This window comes from Perissodus microlepis, chromosome 12, assembly GCF_051167445.1.
Source record: "Perissodus microlepis isolate ML-2025 ecotype Zambia chromosome 12, ASM5116744v1, whole genome shotgun sequence".
NCBI lineage: Eukaryota > Metazoa > Chordata > Actinopteri > Cichliformes > Cichlidae > Perissodus > Perissodus microlepis.
The window spans coordinates 8,172,651-8,200,463 of NC_140472.1; the positions used below are offsets into that span (position 1 = coordinate 8,172,651).

Sequence of the window (27,813 nt, forward strand, 5' to 3'; positions counted from 1 at the left end):
CTCTGATTCCTGTGTCCACTGATCCTGAGTCACCTCTCATCCTCACGCCGTCAATGCTGCTCACGATGAAACCAGACTCAGCAACGCCACCACCTCGTGACTTTGGAAAGGGGATACTTCTGAAAGAACAATGGAAAAGAGTACAAAGTCTTGCTGACATGTTCTGGTCCAAATGGAGACGGGAATACCTTCATACTCTTCAGTTGCGACACAAATGGCAGGACAAGAAACAAAGTCTCAAGGAAGGGGACATCGTTCTGCTCAAAGATATTCAGGTGAAGAGGAGCAATCGGCCCATGTGTATCATAACCAAGACTTTCCCAGGGAAAGATGGACTTGTCAGGAAAATCGAAGTAAGTACTTCTCACTCAGGCAATAAGAAGACTTTCTCTCGTCCTGTAACAGAAGTAGTTTTGCTGCTGTCCCCCGAAAAGTTTAGTGACTGACAGTTTAATGTGGGATTGTTAGAATCCCAGGCGGGGAGTGTTATGTTACTGCTTAGTTAATTTCATGTTTTAAATGTTAGTAAAATGTGCCACCCTGTGGCCCCTTTAAGTCGATATTTTGTGACAGTAGAAGAAGAGTTAGACAGGAAGTTCATGTTTTCTTGCTATGCTGTTTCAAGATGGCCGCTCCACATTCATGTCTTTCTTTGGGTGTTTGTTAAAGCATTGTCAGTAAGTATTTAATGGTAAAAAGCAATGAGACATTCCAAGTGTTGTCTTTATGTGTGATGGATCACAGTTAACAAGTTTTCAATGTGCTATTCATATGTAAATGAGATCGCCAGTTCATATGCTAATTAGCGGTGCTAATCGTCATGCTAGCTTCTCAAATGCATTGTTAGGTCATTGGTTTAAGGCACATGTTGTTGTTAACAGTACAGATGAGTAATGTACATTTCCACATATGCTTTATTGTTACAGTTTCACAAAATGAAAGAACCAGTAAACTTCATAAGATCTCATCTACTGTCTGGAGTTCCTGGGTTCATGTTTAGCTGTTTGGATAGCTAGTCAGACTTCTAGCGAGGCCAATTACATTTCACAATAGGTAACATTGCACCTGACTTCTATGTGGAATAACTTGCAAATAGTGCAAATAATAAAGATGTGAAACCCAGTCTTGTGTATGCGTATACACATTGACATATATCAGCGAGGACCACAACTGCTTACTGAACTTCACCTCTCTTGAGCTCGACTTACATCCTTCTGCATCCTTCTGACTCTCCTTGAACAAAGTTTTTAATTTTCAAACATTTAATTTTTGAATGCTTCCTAATGGTGTAGTTCAGGAAAGGATGTAAAACACATAAAATACTTGCCCAAATAAATTCAAATCCACTTAGAAGAGAGAACACTTTAAAGGACACTTGCTTATTTATCTTCTTGTTGGCGTTCTTGTAGCATCATATTCATCAGCAACAGAAGAGGTGGCCTTTTGCTTGGTCAGGGACCTAATTAATATTTTAGATACACATTTTATAATTTTACGTGAAGAGCATTTGACCTTTCAGCCACACAACTATAAATCTACTGCACAGTGTGAAGTGCAGGGTAATTCCAGAGACTGAACTAAAGGACTGACCTGCTATAAGTTATGCTGCATACTGGATTTCACTCATTTACTCTTCAAGGATCACCTGTCTACTCTGTCGTAGTTACATTTTACCAGTCAGTTTTCCAGGGCAGATGTATATGTGATACTCTGGTTTCCCATGTTGAAGTTACCCAGAAAAAAACAATGTATTTATTTTTATCTTTTTTCTTCACCACACTCAAAGTAAAGTATAAAAAGAGAACATTTAATGCAAAGTAACAATACGCCTGCCACATGAGAATCAAATGGCACTTAACTTTCATATACCTGGCTTATCTTGATTCTCAGGTCTCTGTGAAGTCAGTTCAAATAAATTATTTATTCAGAAAGAACTTCATTTTCTCTTTTAACTAGTAACTAGTAACAGAAAACAGCAGTTATCAGCAGCCAGCATATGGCTGACTCTTCATGATGAGCTATATCAGAGTAAAAGGATGGAAACCTCCTTGTGAGTAGAGTAGGAAAAAATCGGTGGTTGCACAGTGATCACAGGTTGGATGTTAGCAGAGAAAGCAGAATTCTGGGGTAAGTTGAATGAAGTGGGAGAAATTGTTTCTGGCTGGAGACACTGGTGATTGGAGCAGACTTTAATGGACAAGGAGTTGAAGGGAACAGATGTGACAAAGAGGTACTGGGTCGTTATGGTACTAAGGAGAAGAGTGCAGAGGGACAGATGGTGGCGGATTGTGTGAAAAGGATGGAAATGGTTGTGGTGAACATACTTCAAGAAGAGGGAGGAACATAAGGTAACATAAGATTTGAGGAAGGTAGATTGCAATTAATGCAGAAGGTGACTGCAAGGTGAGGTTGTAGCTAGAGATTATTGAATGGTAATCTGTAGAATGACTGGAAATCATTGGAAATGATTGACTGGAAATCAAGAAGAGGACGTGAGTAAAGGTAAAGACAAGGATTAAATGGTGGAAGTTGAAGAAGGAAGAATGTTGCACAGAGTTTTAGGGAGAATTCAGTTCAATTCAATTTAGTTTTATTTAATCAGCGCCAAATAACAACAACAGCGCCTCAAGGCGCATTGTATTGTAAGATAGACCCTACAATAATACATACAGAGAAAAACCCAACAATCATATGACTCCCTATGAGCAAGCGCTTTGGCGACAGTGGGAAGGAAAAATTCCCTTTTAACAGGAAGAAACCTCCAGCAGAACCAGGCTCAACGAGGGGCGGCCATCTGTGGTGACCGGTTGGGGAGAGAAGGAAGACAGGTTAAAAGACATGCTGTGGAAGAGAGACAGAGATTAATAACAAGTATGATTCCATGCAGAGAGGTCTATTAACACAAAGTGAGAGGGAAATGTGACTGAAGAAGAAATAGTCAGTGCATCATGGGAATCCCCTAGCATATTGCAGCATAACTAAGGGAGGATTCAGGGTCACCTGGGCCAGCCTTAACTATGTGCTTTATCAAAAAGGAAAGTTTTAAGCCTAATCTTAAAAGTAGAGATAGTGTCTGTCTCTCGAATCCAAACTGGATGCATAGAAGAGGGGCCTGACAACTGAAGGCTCTGCCTTCCATTCTACTTTTAAATACTCTATATAACAAGTAAGCCTGCAGTGTGAGAGCGAAGTGCTCTAATGGGGTGATAAGGTAGTATAAGGACAGAAGAAAGCGCAGGCAACGTGGTGCAGCTGGAGACAAGTGTTTGGGTGATTTGTGACAGAAGGATGGAAAAAGTTTAAGGGAAGGTTAACAAAATGTTAGTGAGACCTGTTATGATGTATCCAGATGGTAGCATTGAAAAAAAGACAGGAGTTAGAGCTAAAGATGTCAGTGTTTTAATTGGGAGTGAAAACATTGACAGTCATAAATGAGGATATCAGAGGGAGAGCTCAGGTTGCGTTTGGAGACAAAGTTAGAGAAGCAAGAGACAGTTTTAGATAGTTTGGACATGTGCAGAGAATGGGATGGGTGATATATTGGACAAAAGATGTTGAAGATGGTTCTGCCAGGCAGGAGGAAGACCACAGAGGAGTTTCATGGATGTAGTTAATACGGGTGCAACGATACTCGTATCGATATTGAACCGTTCGATACAGTGCTTTCGGTTCGGTACGCATATGTATCGAACAATACAAAATTTTTAATTTATTTTATCAACTTTCCTTCTGACGATGCTGTCTGTGTTGAGCACTCAGTGGATCTGCGCTCGACAGTGCAGCCTAGGCGGAGTAGTCGAACGCAGATTCACTGAGCGCAGGGCAAGCTAGAGAGACAGAAGTTAAGCTTTCCTTGCAATATGGCAAATTGAACCTCCCCCACCCTAATTCAGATGTGGCGTTTGGAACTATTTTGGTTTTTATGTGAAGTATGACCCTGAAGGTAAGCGTGTCATGGACAAAAATAAAACAGTATGTTGGATGTGCCACGCAATGCTCAATTACATGGGTGGGAACTACTGCGTTAGCGCAGTTAGCTCGTTAACGTGTTGACGCCATCCAGCCCCACGCACGGGGCGATCCGCGGTAGGTCGTTAACTGAGATTTGCCGTGTTGTGGCATTAACGTCGTTTCAGATTAACGCTGACAGCACTAGTGGGAACACAATGAATATGACTGCACATTTACTCCGACATCATCCTAGTGCAAAGACAAGTGGAAGCAGACAAAAACAACAAGCACGCATGCTACAAACTTTACCCGAGTCATTTAGACTAGTGATGGTAAATGTGATTCTTTTTACTGAATCGAGTTTTAATGAGTCACTCACCAAAGTGAATCGGGTTTTTTGAGTCATTTGATTCACTGAGTCAGTTGACCAGAGAGTGCAAAAAATTTACATTTTCACTCAAACTTAATTTGTTTCTCTTTTCATGTAAATCCCACTGCTAAGATGAATGATTCTAAAAAAAACCAACTATTTTATAGAGCAAAAAAGAGCAAAAACATTTCTAAAATTAAGCAATTTCCTATCAAAATTGCTTAATAAACATTTATTTTGGTTATTTGTATTTTATTAGTATTTTCCTTAAATGTGTCAAATATATATTTTCTCATCTAAATGTCCACTGAGCTGTGAGCCAGGGGGCGGTAATGCGCCTTAACATTGGTTGCCAACCAAGAAGAAGAAGAAGCTGTGAGCCAGGAGGGAGGGGGTGAGTGAGTGAGTGATTCGTTCGCTCTATGATTCAGCACAGGAGGGAGGGGGTGAGTGAGTGAGTGATTCGTTCACTCGCTCTACAATTCAGCACAGGAGGGAGGGGGTTAGTGAGTCCTGAGTGATTCGTTCGCTCTATGATTCAGCACCGTACAGGAGGGAGGGGGTTAGTGAGTGAGTGAGTGAGTGAGTGATTCGTTCGCTCTATGATTCAGCACAGGAGGGAGGGGGTGAGTAGCTCAAATGTGCTGTTAGCATGTTAGCAGAGCGATGCTACTGTGAACCCAGGAGCTATTTTCTTGATGTGAGCTTCTACTAAGGGTTTTTTCTTCCAGTTCAGAGCAGAAATGCTTTTGTTAAGAAACTGGCTGTTGTTTCCCCCCCCCCCCCCCCCCCCCCCCACACACAATTTTAATTATAAGCTAGATATATTTCTACTAATGGAATTAGTTTGCTAACAGCAACAGGGATGAGTCAGTGAGTCAGTTGGGCTTGTGAATCATGATTCACAAGTCAGTAAAGTGATTCTCGAGTATTGAACGCTTCGTTCACAAATCGAACATCACTAATTTAGACAGCCGTTAGCACACGATTCTCCTTATGGGGGACCTGATATGTTTAATATACTGCTGAGAATATAGCCCAGAAGAAGCGTATAGTATAGCTTTTATTTTGGAAAGAGAAATTTCTCTGTAATAAACTCTCTTTTCCAAAGATGAGTGATTTCTCAATCAGATAGATTTAGTTTTTTTATTACTTTGTTGTTTCAGCAACATTAAATTTAAAAACTGTACTTTTGAGTTAAAATATATATTTAGAATTTTAATAAATGACAAATTAAAAAGGCATGAACATTTTTTTGTATCGAAAAAATATCGAAGCGTGACACCAAAGTATCGAACCGAACCGTGAATTTTGTGTATCGTTGCACCCCTAGTTGTTAAGTAGGACATGCAGAGTGGTTGGTGTTAGTGATTGGATTTCCGGCTCTTTTTAGAGAACCAGCTCTTTCGGCTCGGCTCACTAAAAAGAGCCGGCTCTTTCGGCTCCCAACCTTCAGGTTGTTTTGTTGCTTTAATTAATTTATTGTTAACAACAATATAAAATTGGAAAAAAGAATTACTAATGTAAAAAACAAACAAACGTGGTTTTACTTATATATGTTTATATATAAATGTATACGGTGGTTCCTAGAGACAAAGCACAGACAAACTCCAAAACACATTTCTAGCGTTAACTGACCTTCCAAAACAGAGCTACCTAGATCACTTAAATTACACAATTGAACGCATATGTGTATTGTTTGTGTATTTATACACAAGCATTCATATATATTCTAATAATTCAAAAAAAATGTTCATTTACCTTTTACTACCACACACCAAATCCGGTCGTTGATACTTCCTGGCTTGTGTAGCCACTAGGTAACAAAAGCCTAGCATCCTGGAGCACTTCTGTTGTGTTTTGTACATGTTTTGGAGTTTGTACGTGCTTCTGAGTTTCTACGTGCTTTGGTGTTTGTATGTGCTTCGGGGTTTGTACGTCCTTTGGAGCTTGTACGTGCTTTGGAGTTTGTACGTGTTTTGGAGTTTTTACGAGTTTTGGAGTTTGTACATGCTATGGAGTTTTTACGTGTTTTGGCGTTTTAGCGTGTTTTGGATTTTTTACGTGCTTCTGGGTTTGTACGTGCTTCGGAGTTTGTATGTGCTTCGGAGTTTTTTGCGTGTTTTGGAGTTTTTACATGTTTTGGATTTTTTACGTGCTTCGGAGTTTGTACGTGCTTTGTCTCTAGCGGTTACCGTAAATATACTTTTATTTATTCACTCCACATAAAATGTAATTTCAACTTTTAACTATTTAAATTTTCAGCTTTTTCCTTTTAAACAAATTTAAAGTGAAACAACACAAAACACTGAAAACCATAACACAATTAAATATAAATTAAAATATGAAAACAAAAAGAAGATGCACATTCTCTGTCATATAGGCCTGCATGAAAAAACTTTCTGAATCCTTTATCATCCGCAACTGAAAATAGTTGTGGATGATTACTATACTTTTCTAATGTGAAGTTGTTGTCCCTGCCTCTCTTTCTCTGTCTCTCCCTCCCGTTCTGTTCCTGTGCTACTGCGAGTGTAACTACCGCCCCTCCCCCCTCTTCCCAGCGCAAAGCACAAGGCTCGCGTGCGGAGTGAAGCGGAAAAAAGTGCAAGAGAGAGAGGGTGAGAGAAAAGAAAAAAACAAAACAAAACACGGAGCCGGCTTGCGTTGTTCACTTCAAAGACCCGGCTCTAAGAGCCGTTTTGTTCGCGAACGACACATCACTAGTTGGTGTGACAGAAGAGGATGCTAGGGATAGGGTTCGATAGAGACAGATCATCTGCTGTGGTGACCCCTAAAGGGAGCAGTCAGAAGAAGATGATGATTGAACCTCTATTATAGATTTTCACAATGGCAAAAATGTGAAAAACGAAAGAAAACAGTTTTTTTAAATGACTCTTCTGCCAAAACCAAACAATCTGCTAAAAAACACCTTAATATGTGTTTTTAAAAATTCAGTATTTTAAGATAATTCATACAAGTCAAAAGAAAAACACTTGAGATAATTCATAACACTACCATATCAAAAAAAAAAAAAAAGTAAAATCTTTTTGATGACATGTAGCAGCAGAAAAAAATGTCTGTTTATAATACAGTGAATGCATTTTCTGTTTGATCATTGATCTTGCTTTGATCCTGCCTCAAAGGGTATTCTGATTCAATGTCAGCCTGTTGCACTGGGTTAATGTGATATCCACCTCATTTTATATTAGTCTCTGGTCTGTTTGAAATATCTTAATGGAAAAGCTTTTAATAGAAAACCTCAAATGCCAAAATGAATGTATTAGATTTCATTTAAAAGATATCAATTTAATTAATTTTCATCTATTTTAATTTTAATGTTATTATATATATAGCGCCAAATCACAACTTAAGGCACTTTGCATTGCAATTTAAAGACCCTGTGATAATACAAAGAAAACAGACAACCCCAACAGTTCCTCCCCACTGTTGCCAAGATCTTTGGCGACAGTGGGAAGAAAAAAAAAACTTGGTGGGTGGTGTCATCTGCCATCTGGCCAGTTGGGATGAGATATCATGTTCTATTTTCTGAATATTTGCCTATTGTAGCTAGTGTAGCTGAAAGAAAACTTTATCAAACTCTGGTCTGTTTCATTTCCCCCCTGTGTCATTCTGTCTATTAGTCCCAGCTGTGTTTCCTGCCTGTGTGTACTTCCCTTCTTATGGCTCATGTATTTAAGCCCTGTGTTTTCCTCTTCCTGTTGTTGCGTCATCCCATGCATGTGTGTGTTCTCTGTGTTGTGGGGTTTCCTTGCTCCTGGTTTCCCAGTTTTCTAGTTAAGGTTTGTTTTTCGTGAGTTTATTTTTTGAGTGTTTTTTTGCCCAGCACCTCTTTAAGTTCAACCACCTGTGTCTGTGAGTCCTGCATTTTGCGTCCAATCCACAGCATCTTACATGACACTTGCGATCGATTGGAGAATATGCATTTTTCCTTAGCAACTCTAGACCTGTGACTGAGGTATAACAGCTACCAGAACAGGTTGCATTTTCTCCACATACTACAGTAGCATAGTCTAAGAGTCTAGAAAATCTTTCAGATCAAGTCTCATACGAGTCACAGTTCTTCATTTTTAGACACCACATTGGTGAATTCCCATGTAGAGGCGGATTTGAACCTAACCCTCACAACCAGAAGTCACTAATGACCTTATGTCTTGAAGTTAAGACATTAATGTGCAGCTGAGTTTATTATTAAGGGAAAAGTTAATTCCTCAACTAAGGTGGATGCTTTGCTAAGGCTTTTTTACAGTACTGGCTGGTCAGTTTTTTGTCAGTTTGTAAAGATTACACAAAAACTACCAGGATGAATTTCATGAAATGTAGAGATTAAGCATAAGCAAAGCAATTTTTGTGTAGATGGGGTTGTGTTTCTGTAAAACCCTAAGCCACAGCTTGGCCTTAAGGGTGGGCTGTAAATAAATAATAAAAGCTAGGCATGTTGACTATTCTCACTGATGTGTGTTCGTTTCCTCTACACGACTAATGGATCAAATAACTTTCCCTGGTATTCAGCTGAAGCATGTCCTTATATTTATTCATGCGAATGAGCAGCATTTAAAAATAGCTTTTAGGAAACAGAGTTAACCTTTTCAGCCTTCTGCCTTTGCATTGTAAATGCACATAGACGTGCTGCCAAGAGACTGAACTTCTTCTGCATCCTCTTCCTGACATTCCTTTGGGCTGACCTGACACATTTTCTCACAGCTGTAGTAGTAATTAATCCAGTTTTCTTTTGTCCACATATTTTCTGTTAATTACAGTTAGACTGTATACATTTAGTAAACAGTTATTTAAAGCTTATATTTAAAGTTTCATGAAAGATTTTCAATTTAAAGTTAAAGTGAGATGTATAACCTCATCTCTGTTGTCCTTGTTTCCACATTAGAGCATTAAATGTGTTGTCACATGCCAGCATCTCAACAACATAACACAGAAGTGCCCTCTAAACTGAATATGTGTAGGGAGCATTGCACTGATCATCATTATCTCACAACTAAAAACGGGAGGGTTGTTTTGCCTATTGGTTTGGTTTTAAATTAAAAAGACACTAGTTTATCTCCTCTTCCCCTGCTTAGCTGTTCAGCTGACATATGCTGATGTCTGAGATCTGTTAACCTAGGTTAAATTGTTCATTCTTGAATTTGAACGAGGTTCTCCAGAAGGTCTAGCATACAGCCTTTCTCTTTGAGCTGAAAGTGAGAAATGAACTCCCAGCTCAAGTGTCTTGGTACCTCTCACCACCGGTGTGAAGCACTGTTGCATGCTTTTGTCATTGGGTCTCACATCATTATGAAGGATGGATACTACTACCTTAATGAATGCATATTTAACACCACCTAACACCCTACATATGTGGTGATCTGTCAGTCAAAATGGACATGTTGAGTTTACTCTCCTTTACTAGGAGAAACACAGTGTTCACATTTAAGAAACTGGTAACAGCTGGTTTCTTTTCCTACTTTGCATGCCACATTACCTTTCCCTAATGCAAAACACTCTATCTGGGAATGGTTCTGTACTTCACTGCTTTACAGACACAACCATTAATGCAAATGTCTAGTCACAGTAAAAATGATAGCATGACTGTGCGATTCTTAAAAAAAAAAAAAACAGTGTCTTCCTTAGCAGGAAATCAGAGCATTAACTACTGAAATTACTATATTACTATATCCTAAGAAGGCATCTCTGGAACTTCCTCTATTATCCCGAATTAACGAGTAAAAATCAGATCACTTTTCCCACAACCAGTGTTGGGTGTGTTACTGTAATCACATTACATTTTTCAGTAACGCTGTAATCTAACATGTTGCTGCACTAAGTTCAGTAATTACATTACACTTAGAATTATGCTGGTATTGAATTGTAAGTTACTTGCTTACAAAGGTTCAGGCGCACAGGGTGGATAGGAAGACAAAAACTTTATTTTTCTTCCTGTACACTTGTGTTACAATCAGCTGATTTCAGTTTTTGTGTGGGAGTAGGACAATGGTGGAGTGTTACAGTGATACGGCTTTTCAGGATTGGGTATATGGACATTACTATTATTTTTTGCACAAAAGGGTAAGAGCAAAATGGTAAAGTGCAAACTGCATCCAGGACAGAAACGACTGCGCTGTGCACAGACAGCACGCTAACACAAAGCTAGCCAAGAACCCAAAATGATATTGAAACTGAGTGCATGCTGTTTCTAACTGTTCATGTTTCTAAAGGAAAATCACTGTGACGATCCCTCTGAAGTCTCTTTAGGAGAAAGATTGTATGTGTATCCTCAACAGGATAGGATTTTTCTTGGTGTAAAACTGTATCCTAAGGTTTATATTGTTGTAATGTGTAATACATTACTTTTCCTAAGTAGCAACCCCAACACTGACCACAACTCATCCTCTTATTCACTGGACCAGATACAGAGTTGCGTTTGGCTGAGATATGACATATGAAAGCATTGGGTTAGGTTCAGCCAGTGATGGGGTAGACCTCACACCAAGGGTTACAGTTACCAGTTTGTAACTGCCAAATATATATAAAGTATTATGGCTAAATGCCCTACATTTAGATGAAATGTAACATCCTCTAGTTTTTGAAACTTTGTATATTTGGAATTAGCCAAAGCTTTGATTTGACACTGTTGCTGACACAAATACAGGCAGCTGGAGACACCATAGCTGATAGCAAAAGACTCACGGGCACAGTAAGCATTATCAAGGCTTCAAACAAAACCCAGTATTAACCCAAGACATGTTGCTCTGACCGGGCAGATGTAAAGAGGTTAGGCCTCAGTCTTCTTTTTATTAACACCTTGGGAAATTCAACCCTATTGTGTCTCAGAACTCCCTCCCCCTTCTCCTACTGCAGTCACTTTAAATCCCTTCTTGCTTGCACTTCATCACCGTTTGCAGAGCTTGGAGTGGCGGTCAGCAAATAACAAACTGCTCTGCTGCAGTTCCGCCAACCCTGATCTACGTTCCATCCTCTGCTGTGGCATAACACTAAATCCTCTGAGAGCAACTGCACTCCACTCACAGAAAACAATAGTAATGTACAGTTTCTTTTGTATGCACTGGATGCTGATGGAAAGCTTTACAAGAATACTAATGACGTTTCTTTGGTGGGGGGAAGTGTTGGAAGTGGGGACTAGGGGGGTGTCATCTGTACTGTTCAACCTCTGGGATTGGCCATATTTCCTCTGTCCCCTCCTTCGTAATACCATGCCCTTTATAGATCTCTCCTTCCAACTATTCATTAACGGCACGCATTTGCGGCCAGGCACGTTTGCTCTTCCTTCCAGCTCTGTCAGCACTTTAAGGGTCGGTGAACTGCAGGAAGTCAAATGAATAACACAGCCCCAAACTGAGGCCCCTGAGCCATTCATTGAATGGGTGATGTGCGAAGGAGCTCCACATCAATGACTCTGCCTGTGTATGCTGGTCAGATCATTGAAAAATCTTACTTTTTGGACACCACAGATGAGAAATAGTCTCAAAGTATGTACCAGCATGTACTCCACTACAAGATAAGAGATGTAGCTAGGAGCAAGATTGCTGAAGGTAATCAATAAAATCTTACAATGCATTCTAACACACACACGGTGAAGTTGTCAATTCTATTCGGTTTTAGTTAAAAGCCTGGCAGCTGAGTTATGTACAGTTTGGAGTCAATGGATAGATTTTTTTTTTTTTTTTTGGGGGGGGGGGGGGGTGTCCATAAACAGAACATGCAAACTTTACACAGAAAAGCCCCAACCCTCAGCCTGCAAGCATGTGGTGCTGACAACTACACCAACCTGCTGCCCCAGTTATTTGGGTTTTTGTTTTTTGTTTTTTCTATCCCCTAAAGGGTTTAGAAAGGACATATTTTAAAATTTTAGAAAAATTCCAGCCAGGTTTAAAAAGCCTGGTTTGCATTTTCACTTGGCACCTGCTGTTTTAGGTGGCTGGTTTCTCATCCATCTGCCTCAGTCTGACACAAATGTCCTTCCAGAAATCCATTCTCTAAAATCAATTTGTGCTTCATTCTTTGATATTAGGTCACCTTCACTGGCCTCCTCTCTGTGGACCAGGGAGTCCTCTCCTGGCCTATTTAAACATAAGCACACACGCACACAAACACACTTACACAACCAATCCATGATTCTCGACTTTGACCTTAAAACGAACCACTTCACCGCATAAAAACAAGAGAAATCCATACAGACTTATGTCATCAGATGTTCTATTTTAATACACACGTCACCAGTCCTTTTTTTTTTACCTCCAGTCATTGATCAAAAAAGCTGCCCCACATCGCAACACACCTTCACGCGCTGTTTCACCAGTGGCCCATCTTACTGACTCATTCAGGCCATTCATTGTGAATCTACAGGGGATGGACCTGATGCCATGCAGAATCGCGCTGTATCCCTCTGGCCTGTTTTTTTCCATGCCTGTGGCGTGACATTTCCAACCTTTTCATCAGTCAAAGGCTGTGTGTGTTCCATAGCATGTTGAAAGAGCCAAACACATGCAGAGGTAAAAAGATTATTCAAATACGTGAGTTAAGGAATGTTATTTTTCCAATGTGCTACTTTGTTTTGAGGCTTATACTAAAATATTTGTGAATAGTGCAGTAAAGCAGCTGTTTTACTAGCCTAGCCTTGAGCTTTGTCACTAAGGCCAAAAGTAGTGCTAAAGATAGCTAGTAGGTTAAATGAGCCTAAGCTCCGGCCCGGTGGCGCCAGTGTCCGGCAGCCTCGCCTCTGTCAGTGCGCCCCAGGGTGGCTGTGGCTGTAGCTTGCCATCACCAGTGTGTGAATGGGTGGATGACTGGACGTGTAAAGCACTTTGGGGTCCTTAAGGACTAGAAAAGCGCTATACTAATACAGGCCATTTACCATTTTATTTAAGCCCACCTTTTGTCCAGAGGGCTGGTAATACTAAGAGTTTTATATAAAGATCAGGTAAATCACTGTGAAAGTCCTCATATTTATGTGATTAATAGAAGTGACCAATTATTTTTATATTTATATATCAAGCGGCCTTGCTAACATGAATCTTTCCTGGCTTTTGTCCAATGGATAAACATCTGGATTGTGTTTTAAGGGTTTTTTGTATTTTTTTTTTATTTTTTTTTTAATCATCTTAAAGAGACACTTCGGCAGAGCAAACACAGTATTGACATTATATGCTAGTGGTTAGCAAGTATGTAACATAACATTTTTTTTAAGTGATATTGCTGGCCTTTTTTGGTTTCCAGTAATGCGTGATATCTTTAGCTGCTAACATTTAATTAGATAACTGGTTAGGTGCTAACTGCCTTGTAATGTTGTACTCTGTTTAATGTACTCTGACAAATAAGGGCTTTCTTGACTTTTTTTATAAAAAACATTAAAGAATTGCTTTATCAATTATCAGGTCATTACTATAATTTGTAGGGTAAAATTGCTTCCACGGGTTTTGTACACACAACCTCTCATGGCCTTAGCACTTAGGTTAATGTATAAAAGTTATTATATCTTGTACTAGATAGTAGTCTATTTTTTAACTGCTATGCTCTTTAAATTCTTTTTTCAGTAGAGTGTAGAGTACAGTAAACTCATTGCCATGTTCAAGAAACCAGTCTGAGATGATTTGAGTATTGCACCAGCTGAGCATTGTTCAAACACTGCAGACATTTTGAGTATTGTTGCTAATCACGTCCATTAACAGTGTACCTGTCATGTGACTGCTGCTTCCACAAACACACTGGCCCGCCCAGCCCTGACAATGGATCCCTGCCTTCACGTTGTTTACAGCAAATTCTGACCTTACCATTTGACTGTTGCAGCAGAAATAGAGACTCATCAGACCAGGCAACATTTTTCTAGTCTTTATTGTCTAACTTTCATGAGTTTGTGCAAATTGAAGTTTCAGTTTCCTGTTTTTAGCTGACAGGAGTGTTACCCAGTGTGGTCTTCTGCTGTTAAAGCCCATCTTAAAGGTTAGATATTTTTGATTTTCACCCAGAAAATTGCCATTCACTAGTTGATTTCTTGTCAGACCCTAGAGATGGTTGTTTGGGGAAAAATCCCAGCAGATCAGCAGTTTCTGAAATTCTCAGAATAGCCTATCTGACACGAACAACCATGACATGTTCAAAATCAATTAACTCACCTTTCTTCCCCATTCTGATTAACCCAACACTGCAAATGGGCCAGTCATGGTTATATGAAACATGGTACAGTAAATGGTACTATGGGAGAGATCTGATTACTGACCAGCAGAGTGTAAACCAGAATATTTCCCACATCCTTGCATTATATGTTATCTCATTCTATGATTTCCTGTCTTAACCTAATTTCTTACAGTAACTCAGTTTCTTGTGCATCATTCACCTTTCACAGATCCTCCCCAGAAGCTCATCAACAGAAAGATGTTTCTCAGAGGTCATCAGTGCATCAAGAGCTTGTATAATTCAGCCTTATAAGTTATTCAGGCTGCATGCAAACCTTCTGCAAAGCAAGAGGTGCAGTGTGGGTTTTCAAGATGAAAGCTGAAGGTCAGAAGTACCTCACTCCTCATCATCATCACCTCCCCTTCCAGACTCCCGTTATCACCTCCATTCTACACACAACATTAAACTGGAAGTCATTCTGTCTGAGCTGCAATGATTACTGAGCTGATAATGTCCCAGAGCCAGAAGGCTCATAAAAAAAACTTAAGAGTGTCTTTACATGGCAATCAGACTCTTATGAACCGTAACACATACACACACAGATATAGAATATGTATATAAAAGCATGCAATGAGGTATTCGAAAGCACACATTCAGGCATTAGTGCACTAACCTACACACAAATGCTCACAGACAGGCTCATACACTGCGTATGCACACAGATGAAACATTAAGGGTCTTTATAGTGTTTTGCATATGAGACAGAAGGGAGATTAATCTTTATAGTCTCGCCCACGAGTCCAAAAGCTCATTATGTCACCAGGTGTGGGCTCATCACAGAGAAAAGGCATGAACCAGGAGGCATGTTCAAAGGTTTCTGTTCATCAAAAGTCTTATGCAGTATTAGCACTAACCTGGAGGTAAAGACCTAAAAGATAACAGCACCGTGGAAATTTCACCCAGAGAATAATTAAAGCTACTTTCAGCTGCTCTCTTATCACAGGAGGTTGATTTTGCAGAGTTTTATGTCAGGTGTCCTTCCTGACGCCACCCCAAAGGGGATACCCAGAGAATAATTCCCATTTCTGTTACACTTCAACAGATACAAACATTAATCAATTCATAGATACAGGTACAAAAAAAAGGTCCTTATCAGTGGCCAGATGTGAAGAGAGAAGAGAAGTCCAGGAGAATCACTTCAACTCATGAATGCATCTTTCCTTTGCAGAGCTTACAGTGGCACACTGAGGAGATCTCAACCACTTTACCTACTGAATAAAACTAATAATCAGAGATGGGCAGTAACGCGATTACTTTTTTCAAGTAACGAGTAAAGTAAGGGATTACTATTGCAAAAACGGTAATTAGATTACCGTTACTTTCCCGTAGGAACGCTGCGTTACTGCGTTACTAAAACCGTGATTTTTTGCCAGAATGTCTCATGACAGTGATGTAAGCCAGTGCAAAGTTTGTGACGAACAGCTGTGTGCAGATCAACAGTGGATCATATATCGAGTGCGGGAGAGAGTATGAGCGTGCAGCGTTTAAAGCGTGAAAGTACTGACCTTACTTTGAGTTTGATTCCATAAAAAGTGACAAAAACATTAGTGTCCCTTGTGCGTGGGAAGAAAACTTCTTTTTACAGCGAAAAAACCCCCCTAAACTTCCAAACAAGCACCGGGAGTGCGCTACGACCGAATGGGAAACTCACAGAGAAACTCGGGATTCTTCCACTGACCGCTGCGGCACACCTGCACCAGGGTAAACCTCCGCCTACCCCACTCCTGCTTTACAGGTGAAAATAGAGCAAAAGGACCGCTAGTCTTTGACTTTATTTATTTTCTGCTGTGTTTTACTTGCATCTATTTGAAAGAGTGAGTGTAAACACTATATATATATATATATATATATATATATATATATATATATATATATATTATATTTTATGTGCTGGAATGTGCAGAAAATAGGTTTAAATATTAAACAAATTTCTTCCAGTCAGAGAATGTTGCATATAATTACATTTTTGCTTGATGCATAAAGTTAAAAGATTAAAACTAATAAAACAAGTTTTAAAAAGGGACTTTTCAATTTGATTACATTTTGTATGATGGATTATGCAAAAAAAATGAATTGGGCTTAAAGATCTATCTCTTTATCACCTATTCAGGTTGTAAATCGTGTTTTTAAAAAGTAACTAAGTAACTAAGTAATTAATTACTTTTGAAAATAAGTAATCAGTAAAGTAATGGGATTACTTTTTTGGGGAAGTAATCAGTAATTAATTACTGATTACTTTTTTCAAGTAACTTGACCAACACTGCTAATAATGAATGAATTTTTTTTGTATCATTAGCACAGTTTATAGGAAAGGGGGAATTGGCTTTAGAGACCAAACTGGTTTTTGCAGCAGCCAATAAGCATGGTAATGTCATTGCTTTTTTTAACGTGGGAGTCTGTGGAGATTGATTTGCTTTTGCCGTTAGAGGAAATGCAGCTTCTGGCACTTGCACATTGACTTGATTTTTCATCCCTTGCCCATATTTCCTTGCCCATCTCCAAACCATATTTCTTCTCCAGAGAATTCTGAGAAACTGGCACAAAATATCTTAGTAAGGTGTTGAGCTGCTTCAGTGTTTTAGCACGTTTCAATGCTGTTAGAGAAAAGAATTGTCTAGCACGTCAGCCCTGAGACATATTCTTAACTTAACGATAGAAAATTGGCTCATTTTAAAATTTTGTGTCATACTAGAGGGCAATTTAATCCTCATGGAAAAATAACGCAGCCACATGTTCCTCTTCAGGGCAAAGTCAACTTTATGTGCTGCTTTAGACAAAAGAGACCTGCTGTTTTAAAAGGTAAGGTTTCATCATAAAATGTCTTTATCCTAATTAAAGCCAGAGTCAAAGGCTTGCTCACTATATAAATATACCTTGCAAAGAGTGATAATTAATCTGGATGTAATAAGGAATGTTGGAGAAATAACTGAGAGACACTGCTGTGAGGTCCAATCAGTGTGCAAGTGACAGACTTGAAACTCTTGACCCCTGAGCTGTGATTATGAACCTAGTGGAGCAAATGAAACTGAAGTCATCTTAACAAACCCATTGCTGTACACTACATATTTCTTTGTTTGTTTGTTTCCTTAAAACAATACTGTTTCCACTTAACAAATGTCAGTATTTGTTGCTTTAGCAAACACTTCCACCCTGTGGACAGCCTGGGTAGTTCACACCAACAGCACACCAGCATCTGTGTACTGTGCATGGCTTTTGGCAGCAGACATTAAACAGAAGTTTAATGCTAATTCTCATCAGGTCATTACGAACTAATTAACCACATTTACATTATACATGCAATCTTATCCCAAATAAAAGGGAAAGTAAAAGGTAAATTATGCACCTAACCATAGACTATATATAAAAGATGGACAAATGACATTACACTTTAATTTGCAGAAAATATTTGGTGTCCATACACTATTCATACATATTTGAATAGTGCTGAGGCCTAAGATAACAACTGATTCTGGGGCTCATGTCCCAGAGACACCAACGAGTGCATTAAGAAGGCGAGAGCTTCATCCAACATAACAGATGTTTGGTTCCAGAAACAGGATTGTTACATCATCACTTAACAAGATGATGGGGATTGCTTTACTTTTGAAGACAGCCTCATGTGACTGTTAAAGTGTTGTTACATGTTAGCTTCATTTTTTGGCAACAGAGGTTCCCACTTAAACCTAACAGACGGCATTTTCACCACTATAAGCTCTTAAAATGCTTTTCTTTTTTATTGTCTGTGGCATTCAGTGGAGGGTGTTTTCCATTGACCTTCCACTGTCTGAAGCTAGTAACCAGAGTGGAAAGTTAGAACCTTAAGGGCACATCCACACCCTTCACCATCTCTTCACAGGTCACAGATTGAGCCTCATGGGCTTTATTTCCAAATTAAAGGCTCAGCTTTCTCTTCTAGGACTGCTTTAAGGTCTGTGGACATTGGCACTTTATTAGTTGTATGAGGTTAAATATGTTACTATATATTTATTTAGAAATAAATATAGTGTATAGTGGCTGTAGCTCAGGCAGTAGAGCAGGTCATCCACTGATTGGAAAGTTGGTGGTTTGATTCCTGGCTTCCCCCTGGTCTGCATGCCAAACATCCTTGGGCAAGATACTAACCCCATGTTGCTCTCCGATGCATCCATTGGAGTGTGGATGTGAATGTTAGATAGGCACTAACAGCTTAGAAACAGTGCTGGTGTGATTGGGTGAATTAATAAGTTGTATAAAGTGCTTTGAGTGCTCAGATAGAGTAGAAAGGCACTATATAAGAACCAGTCCATTTAACAAGTGTGTGTGTGTGTGTGTGTGTGTATAAGCCATGAAAAAGTAGTTAGATTACATTACGAAACCCACCGTCTAGCACGCTTCTTCTGTCTGACCTTACATAGCCAATCATTCTCCTCAAATTAAACACACCCACACAAAGAAAACAGATCAGTGATACATAATTCATTCTCATCAAGCCTTTTGTTTATATTCTGATGTTGGGGAGCGAAAGTGAGGGCAGACGGAGCGTGTTTTTAAAACCCTGAAAGGAGCCACTCAATCTTTCATGATCTTTTGATGTGTTTGCACGGTGTGTTCATATCAGCTTAGCACTAAAAATAAAGCCAATGAATGACTATGCAGTCCTGAGAGGCAGGAGAAAACAAGCGTGTCTTTCACAACACCTCAAAGGGAAGCTTTGCTTTGGTCCATTAATTGGAATTATTTGTATTATGTTTCAACACTGATTATGCTGGAAAGCCTCGCTTCAAACACTTACAATTAACATGGTCAAGAGCTCACAGGATGGTAGAAAGTGCTCGAGCAATCAACAGAAAAGCAGCGTGTTTGTTAGATCTTCACTTGGAAAGAATTAAAGAGGAGTATGAGTTAAGATGCTGGTTTATGTAATCGAGAGCTTCAAAGCAGAAATAAAATGACCCATACTGTATGTCTTTGCATGTCAGTCATAAATGGCAGAAATGAACAGTGAGGGCAAGATTAAAGTGTTGTGCGCCTTTTAATAACTACCAGGGAACCATACATGTGGTTGCTATTGAAATTTAGTAAATTTTGGTTGTTCCAAGTTTTAGAAAAAAGAACTGTCAAGTGTATGCTGGATGTGGATGTGAATTCCCCACCTGATCTGCTCGTTCATAACATCTAGTTTCAAAACACCAAGATGGCAAGAGTTCAGAAGCACCATGCTTTACAATGAGACCAATTGGAGCCTTACAGACACGCTATATCCAACTTTTATCCATATTCTGTACTGTTAATAATCACAATCACTGGATTATCAACATGAACAAATCGTGTTTTTAAGGACACATTATGACTAGACGACAACCTTTATTGTAACCCCTTAAGGTACAAAGTAGGATTTGATCTTATCCATGTAACTTCAGGGTTAACTCTGTGTGTGTGTGTGTGTGTGTGTGGTGGGGGGTCCTATTTCGAAGTCTGGAAAATAACCTCCTCCAGAGCAGGGTATATCCCAACACAAACATGTACTATTTGTAGAGGATACATTTTCCCTGCTGTTTTGTGAATGCCTTTTCAGGTTCAGGTGAGGTCTGTGCGACAATCATTTATATTCAGCTAATAAGTAATTCATCACGTTTTATAACTTGTGTCTGGTTTGCCTACAAGGCCTTCAAACTTAGAACCCTTTTGCCTCGACTTCACTGCTCCTGTACTTGCTGCACTCTGACAGTGTAATCTGCAAAGGAACATTAATGGGGAAAACCATTCAGGCTTTGCAACAGCCAGGGGAAACTTGGACAGTGACTTCATTCCACTTTTCAAGGCTAGACAGATACTGTTTTACATCATATTCCCATTAAAGGCTCCCTTCTGGTTCCTGTTCCAGGTGACTCGTCAGTGTTGCATTTATCAGTCTATCCTCATACCAGGCTTCTCTGTTCAACAAATAAACTACAGGCTGTTCTCAGCATGTGACAGTGGCCATCAGAGGACATTTATCAGAAAGTTAGTCCAAGAATACACCGCACATCACAGATGCATAGCAACACAGGGGCATTAGAGGAAGAGTTTGTTTCTTTTTTCCTATTGTTTTTCTTTGCCTATAAAGTATTAAAAAGTCTATCGTCAACAACAGGGAAAACAAAGATGCACAAGGATACATCCAAAACACACAGTCACACAGAATTGCTTATATATCTCTATGTGAAACTAAGAACAGCCTTTCTGTTTCCATGGAAATTAAGTGGGTAAGTAGCAGCCAGGTCCTTCTAATCAAATGCACTTGATGAATTGAACGTGAGCAAGTGTGAGCACCTCTGTGAAAGCAGTTTTGTTTTGGCGGTTTGGTTTGGACTATTCAGCTGTGTGTTGACACACATTCATCCCAGGAGTGGATGTCCCAGCAAACTGACCTCAGATCAGCTTCTAGAGTAATGTTTTGTAAGTTACAGGACTGTTGTTAGCGGTGGTGTCAGATTATGGTGACTTCCAACTCTAGAGGGTGGGAACTCTTGTGAATTTTGTTATTCTACAATCTATCGATACAGGGCGTGTTTAGCTTTTCACAGGACTAAACAACTACAAATACCAGTCCAGGACTGAATCAGGCAATAATTGGGATGTCACAGCACCTCGAGCTTTATTAGAATTCTGTACTTAAGACAGCTAAAATCAAATGTGGGCTTTTTCTTCTAAACTGAGCTGATTTTAGGTCCATTCATTGAGTTCTAGCTCATGTGCACCCTCTGCTGCATCCCCATCAGAACTGCAGCCAACCTCTTCACACTTTTCATTAAAGGAAAGTGAAACAGCTCTGCTAGATCAGCCTCATCATCCTTCCTTATAGAGTGTGACAGAATCTCCCTTTAATAAAGGCATTGCTTCATGTACATACACAGAGAGGCGGAGCAAATGAGAGGGACCACAAGACACAAGTAAAGTTTATTTTCCATGTTTATTTAAGTAGTTCAAATGAAAATGGTTCCATTTGTTTCCCATACTGGAAGGATCAATCAGAAACTTCTGAAAGCAGATGAATATTTATACTTTCAAATCTAGAAAGCTATACTGCTAAACAAGAAATAAAAGTTTTATTTTTCATCAAAAAAGGCAGAAAATATATTTTTTTTAAAGGATAAGAAACCAAAGGAGTTGGTAATGTAGCTGCCTAAAAGTTTTTGAGACAACACACAAAACCAGAACAGATTAAACTGAAAAGATTATGGACCCTGTCAAACCCCATAAAAGGTGCCAGATTTAAAAAATAAAATGAGCAAAGCTTGACTATTTACATACACACATTCAGCTCAGAGTAACTGCACAAAATAACAACAAAATAGGAATTTTTTGTTTTGTAAAATCACCTGACAATCCACAAGCTTAAAAAAAGTCTTGTTGCTAGAAAAAGGGGATATGTTTGAAGTTTTCGGTATACGATAAAAAGAACTATTTCATGAAAATAAATATCTTAGACTCATACTGACTCGTAAGCGTGCCTATAAATTGTTAACATGAAACCAACTCTCAAAATCAAACCTAAAATCATGTTTCCACGGCTATTTTTGATCCCCGTTGTGTATGAAGTTATGTCACTATTGAAAGCCTAATAGAGAGCAGAGCTTTCTCATTTCCTACTGGAACGACAAAGGCAGAGTAGACAGAAGAGGAAAATATATCAACAGGCCTGATTTGGTCTGCGCCGTCGGTTACAAACAAATCACAAACACCACAAGGAGTCGAGTGGGAGGAGAGGGCCCTTTTAGTCAAGACCAAAAATAGTACAAGTTGAACTAATAATCATGTGAACACTGCTGGGTCAAATCAAAGTGTCCATGGCAAGTCGGGAGCATCCACCGCCCTGAAAAAACATCTAGATCTGAATGTCTGCAGGAGGAGAAGAGTTGATGCCACAAAAACTTCCATTTTTTTTTAAATTTTTATTTTTAATTCACATCTGTCCTGCTTCCTGTCCAGACAGTGAGCAATAGTAAACCCACAGTCTGCGGTCCTAATGCTGGGTAGGCGGGCTTCCCTGATCCGCTGCTCAGCTCGTATCCACGTCAGATTTGGGAGGAAGTTCCAGGGTCTCAGCAACCTCTCCTAAATCATCCAACAGCTCTGTGAATGCTGGCCGTCGGAAGGACTCCACCTTAGATTGGGAGAGAGGAAATTAAAAAAAACAGGTGAGTTTCACAACTTATAAGAAAACCTTGGTGGAAAGTACAGAGGCCCTACTATTCACAGCTTAGTATTAAGAACTGTCATGTCTGACACTTGGAGGCTTTTTGCTAATGTGATTGTTGTAGCGATCACAAGGTTTCCTAAAAGAAGAGACTGGAGGGCAAACTCGAGCAGAGCAAAATAAGTGGACTGAAGAAATCACTGGTTACAGACAGCCAGGGTGCAGCCTGGAGGCAGCAAATGAGCTGAAAGTTTCTTTAACATGTCGAGTTTCAGCCCTCTGCTGCCTCTAGCACCACACACCACAGCCTCAGTACAAAAAGGATGACTTTTTGGAGTGGTCAGGGAGGAATCGCCTGCTTCAAAAGAAAGAGGATGGCTGAATGAGTGGTGTCTGTGCTGGGGCAGGAAGTTGATGTGGTGGAGGAGTACGAGCACCTGGCTGTCCACACTGACAACAAATTGATCAACAGGAATAATCTCATTCCCAAACCAGTGAGAGTTGTAAAAGCCTGCTAACAAAATCAAGCTTGCCAGCGAAGTGATAGAGAGCACAGCAACCTGGCTCCTGAGACAAAAGCATAAGACAGAATAGCTGGAACTAAGCTTGCTGGCAGCAGCTGAACTCCCGAAGTGTGGAGGATCACGCAGCCTGCCAAAGTACATTCTACCTGCTGGAAACACTGCTTTCTTAAGCTCAGTCCCCACTAGAAACGGCAGAAAACTGAAGTGCCGCAAAATGTTCCAAACTTGTGGAATAAATGGAAATATAGCACACAGGGAAACAACAGGAAGAGAAAATCCATAATTTTTCATCAGCTCCTCAATTTGAATTTATTTTGAGTCAAAATAAAGCAAAGTCTCCCTAAGCAAGACGTCCTTTTATGACTTGAAAAACATACGAAATATTTCAAAGTATAAATGTATATCATGACTTTTACTTCAAGCATTTTCAGGTCTTCCATCTCCTCTGATCCACATACCATACAACAGCTGGCTGCCAACTCCAGGAGGCGCTGTGGGCAGTCTGTCACCAGTTCCCTGAAAGCTTTCACATCCAGCCCGTAGTCCTGAAACACATCAACATCAACAGTCCATGTGTCATAACAAGAAATATTTCACTGCGCATACAAAAATGTTCTGTCAGCTAAGTTGTGCTAAAATTACATCAGTTTGTATCTTTCACAGCTCGGCTTGAGTTAATCACAAACCCCAAGCACTACACTGCTCAGCCAATCATCAGCTTTAAAAGACGTCACTGTCACAACCACACTTCCAGTCACATATCTATAAAGTTGGTAAGCCCACGAGTCAACGCGTCATGGACCATGTTTGAGCTAACTTAAACGCATCGACCGGTTTAATTTAACACACTTTTTTTAAATACATTAGCTCCATGGTTAGCAGTGAGCAGATAGCCACACATCCACTCCATCAACATTTTAAATTGGAGACATTCCATTCTTCTACTTTTTCAGCAAGTCTCAGGGTTGTTTAGACATCTTTTTAACTAGTTAACTAGTAAAAGTGGGCAATAGCTAACTCTCACACGTGAATATTCACGTTACACGTCAGCAGCACACAGTCTCTGCTGTGGTACAGTGAGCTCTACCTGTGTTCTCGGGAGTATTTCAGGGTCAGCAGGGATCCTGGCCAGGATTTCACAGAGCACAATGCCAAAGGAGAAAACATCCACCTGGAATAAGTCAGACATCAAACATATTGGGGTTTTTTTGTCTTCCTCTTAGAACATAAAAAAACATATCAGAAAATACTTCAAAGAATAAACTAAAGAAATCTGACTTTTGCCATTTTACATTAAAGATGCAGCTTCCCACAATGTGCTGCATTACTTTATTGTATCATCTTAATAAATACACTGTCTGACATATAAGAAAAAAATGTAATGCTAAAAAACAGCAAAAATACTTCTTGTGTGTAACACATGCTGATACGAGAAACAGGACTGTTACCTTGCGGTCATATGGCTCTCCTCGGAGCATTTCGGGGGCCATCCAGAAAGCCGAGCCCACCAGAGAGAGTTTCCTGCCGGTGTCTTTCACTGGCAGCTCCACCACCTCCCTGGCCAGGCCGAAGTCTGTCACCAGAGCCTCTCGTCCCCGAGACGTCACCCGGATCAGGCAGTTCTACAGATACACGAGGAGGACACTGAGGAGCAGGACTGCAATGGGATATTTGTGCCAGCAGAGGGCAGTGTAAGGCTGAACAACCAGGACCATCAACCACTTGTTTTTTTCCACCGTCTTTAGTCTTTGTTTGGGCTTCTATTGTGTGTAATGCATGTGTTTCCTGGAATCACTGCCACACAGTCACAAACAGTCAATAGATTCAAAAGGATCTGCTGGCAGCACCTTTTCAGCCGACTAAATAACTGACCGACCAGAGATTCAGTGTGCCAAAGGCCAGCCTCCATCACACTGACTGGTTCCTTCATATTTAGATGTTAATAAGACCAGCAAACTGTGGAAAAAGACAAACCCTGCTAGACTTGAGTTTAGAGGCTGAGAGCAGAAAGTGTGATCAGAGGCAGGAAGTGGGAGAGCAGCTCAGAGCTGTTGTTGCATAATAACAGCAGGTCTGCAATGTAAAGGTATAACGTTGATGCATTGCTCTGCATGTATGTAAACCCATTTTCTTCTGTTTTTAAGATTCGCTGGGCGTGTGTGGAAGTGACATAGTTGCCATTTGGCTCCCACTGCACATGAAGCTATTTCCATCCAGCAGCCTGTCATTACGTGACATTACGTGGAGGAAAACTACTTCAGTTCCAGACTCCAGCTCTAAATTTAGCCACAACCCCTTACCTCTCTGCCAAGCAAGGCAACAATTTGGGGAACTTAAGTCGAAAATCCCCAGTAACGCAAGAACCTGACCAACTACTCAAAAAGCTCAAATTTTCATTCAAGTGTAACTTTCACAGACACTTTAACAAAGACTGGATTAGTTCAGGGGATCTGGGAGGCAACTGGCCTTTTGGACATCCAGAAGCACTGACATCACAAACTGCACACATCTACCAACCTAAGTGGATTTGTCAAGTTGGCAACTTAATTTCAATAAATCCTTCTTTCACCACAGACCAGGCGTCCTAAGTTGAGATAAAGCTGAACGACATGTGTTTTATATCATAAATATTTGTGGATATTTTTTAATTTGGAAGTTGTCAACAAATCATAAGGAAAAATGACTCAGACACAGAGATAAACTGAACTTCCTGGTCTGTAAAGTGTACACAAAACTGCCATGAACTTGCAGTCTTTCTAGTGGCCAGCACAGAGTTCTCATGTGAAGTATAACCTTACTAAACACTTTTTTCTTATTTTAATGCTAGCAGCTCAGAGCTCACACATACAGTTCTCTGATTTAATCTCAGACTTAAATAATTATATTTATTTATTAATATGTTAGTAATGAAATTACTTGTTAATTAGATTAATAATTACAAGTAACTATTAGCTAAGTCATCTGACGTGACTTCGGGGCCTTTCTTACTTTAAATTCACACTTGAACTGAATGTTGGTATTGGCAGTGGAATTAAGTACCCAACAACTGTATCACCACTGGCTTGAAAAAGAACAAAATGACTGTCAATGTGTCTCAATATATTAGCATTTTCACATAAATCACACCTATCTGGTCATTTCATTCATGGGGCAAAAAGCAGGAAGCCTACAAAATACAAAACCAATTCTGAAAATGTCTGGACGCTGCATGAAGTGTAAAAAAGAGAATGCAATGATTTGGAAATCTCATAAACCCATATTTTACTCATAACTGAAGATGAAAAGCATAAAATATTTAAAATTTTAGAAAAACATCTGCTCATTTTCAATTTCATGACAGCAACATGTCTAAAAAAAGTTGGCACGTGGCTGTGTTTACTTCTGTGTAGCTGTTTTTCTTTTAACACCAATCTGTAAATGTCTGGGATTTGTAGAGACCAGCTGATGGACTTATGGGAGAGGAATGATGTCCAATTCGTGTCTGACAGAGGATGCTCAACAGTCTTGCATTGTTTTCGTCATATTTTGATGTTTTGTGATGGTGAAAGGTCTGGACTGCAGTGGGGTCAGCTCAGCTTTTTTTGAGATGTCCTGCTGCCAGTGAATTCAAAATTAATCATATTTTTCCTGAAATGGTACATTTTCTCATTGCATTCTGTGTTTATTTATATTCAACACAGGGTCTAAATATCTCAGATCATTTCAATACTAAGGATTCACTTAAGGGTAACTGCTAAAGTCATCTTAATGTCTTCTAACTTAAATCTCCAAAGCCATTACAAACTAAATGCAACATAAAGCTCATCTCACTCAGTATAAAATACATAAAAGCAGACTCACAAACATCATATTAGACACTGCACAGAAATCCTCAAGTGACCCTAAGCTTGACCTTAAGTGGACTCATTTATGACCCTGTGATATTTTATACAGCAATACTTTTTTAAATGACTTATATGTTGTTTATACTGTTTAATCATCTATGACAGATAATCTGCTCTAATATCATTCATCTGAAATGCTTATTAAAAAAAGAGGCTAGCCATTTTCATCATCACTTTTGACATTAAACATCTGTTTCAAGATTTCTGCTACTCTATTGGTCTGTTAGCAGTGGTTGCCTAGCCTGTAATTCTCCCACGTTGATCCAACATCATGGATGCATCCATCAGGTTTCTGTGACGTAAATTCAACAAAGCCTGAAAAAAAACTGCACGAGGACAGAGCCAAAAGAGTAGCCTCAGGGTAACACGTGTGGGGTAAGGGTGGGGGAGTCCCAGCAGCAGTTATACGTGCAGCAACAGCACTTACATAGCAACAACCTCTTTACATGATAATAGTGACTGTCATCATGTTGTGACTCCGCATTACTGACTGCTTCTTCAGGGAAGCCTGGCAACTGGAGGAGGGACAGCACCTACGCACACAAGCATACCTACACACCAGCTTCTCAGCAAGGCCTCGTGATTGTTACAGAGCGGCCTAGAAAGGATGTCAGGGTGTGCTCATTTAACTGAAACTAGGAGATCACAGGTTTCTATTCTGGACTGAAAATTATTTAACCTGAGCAGTTTATTAATAAAAAAAGTACAGTTAAAATAGTTAAA

The 27,813-nt window shown here is 39.7% G+C and overlaps 1 protein-coding gene across 3 annotated transcripts in view; it reads right to left on the reverse strand.

Annotated features, from left to right (window-relative positions):
• Positions 1 to 21,436: 21,436 nt before the first annotated feature.
• LOC146375750 (dual specificity testis-specific protein kinase 1) overlaps positions 21,437 to 27,813 on the reverse strand; it is a 28,381-nt gene continuing 22,004 nt past the window's right edge. For all 3 annotated transcript variants that reach the window (XM_084945158.1, XM_084945157.1, XM_084945159.1), the window contains 4 exons: positions 24,655 to 24,828; positions 24,294 to 24,377; positions 23,665 to 23,751; positions 21,437 to 22,649 (listed from right to left, as the gene is read on the reverse strand). In XM_084945158.1, coding sequence (XP_084801284.1) covers positions 22,545 to 22,649; positions 23,665 to 23,751; positions 24,294 to 24,377; positions 24,655 to 24,828 — 450 coding nt within the window. In that variant the 3' untranslated portion in view covers positions 21,437 to 22,544. The remainder of the gene's footprint in view (positions 22,650 to 23,664; positions 23,752 to 24,293; positions 24,378 to 24,654; positions 24,829 to 27,813) is intronic.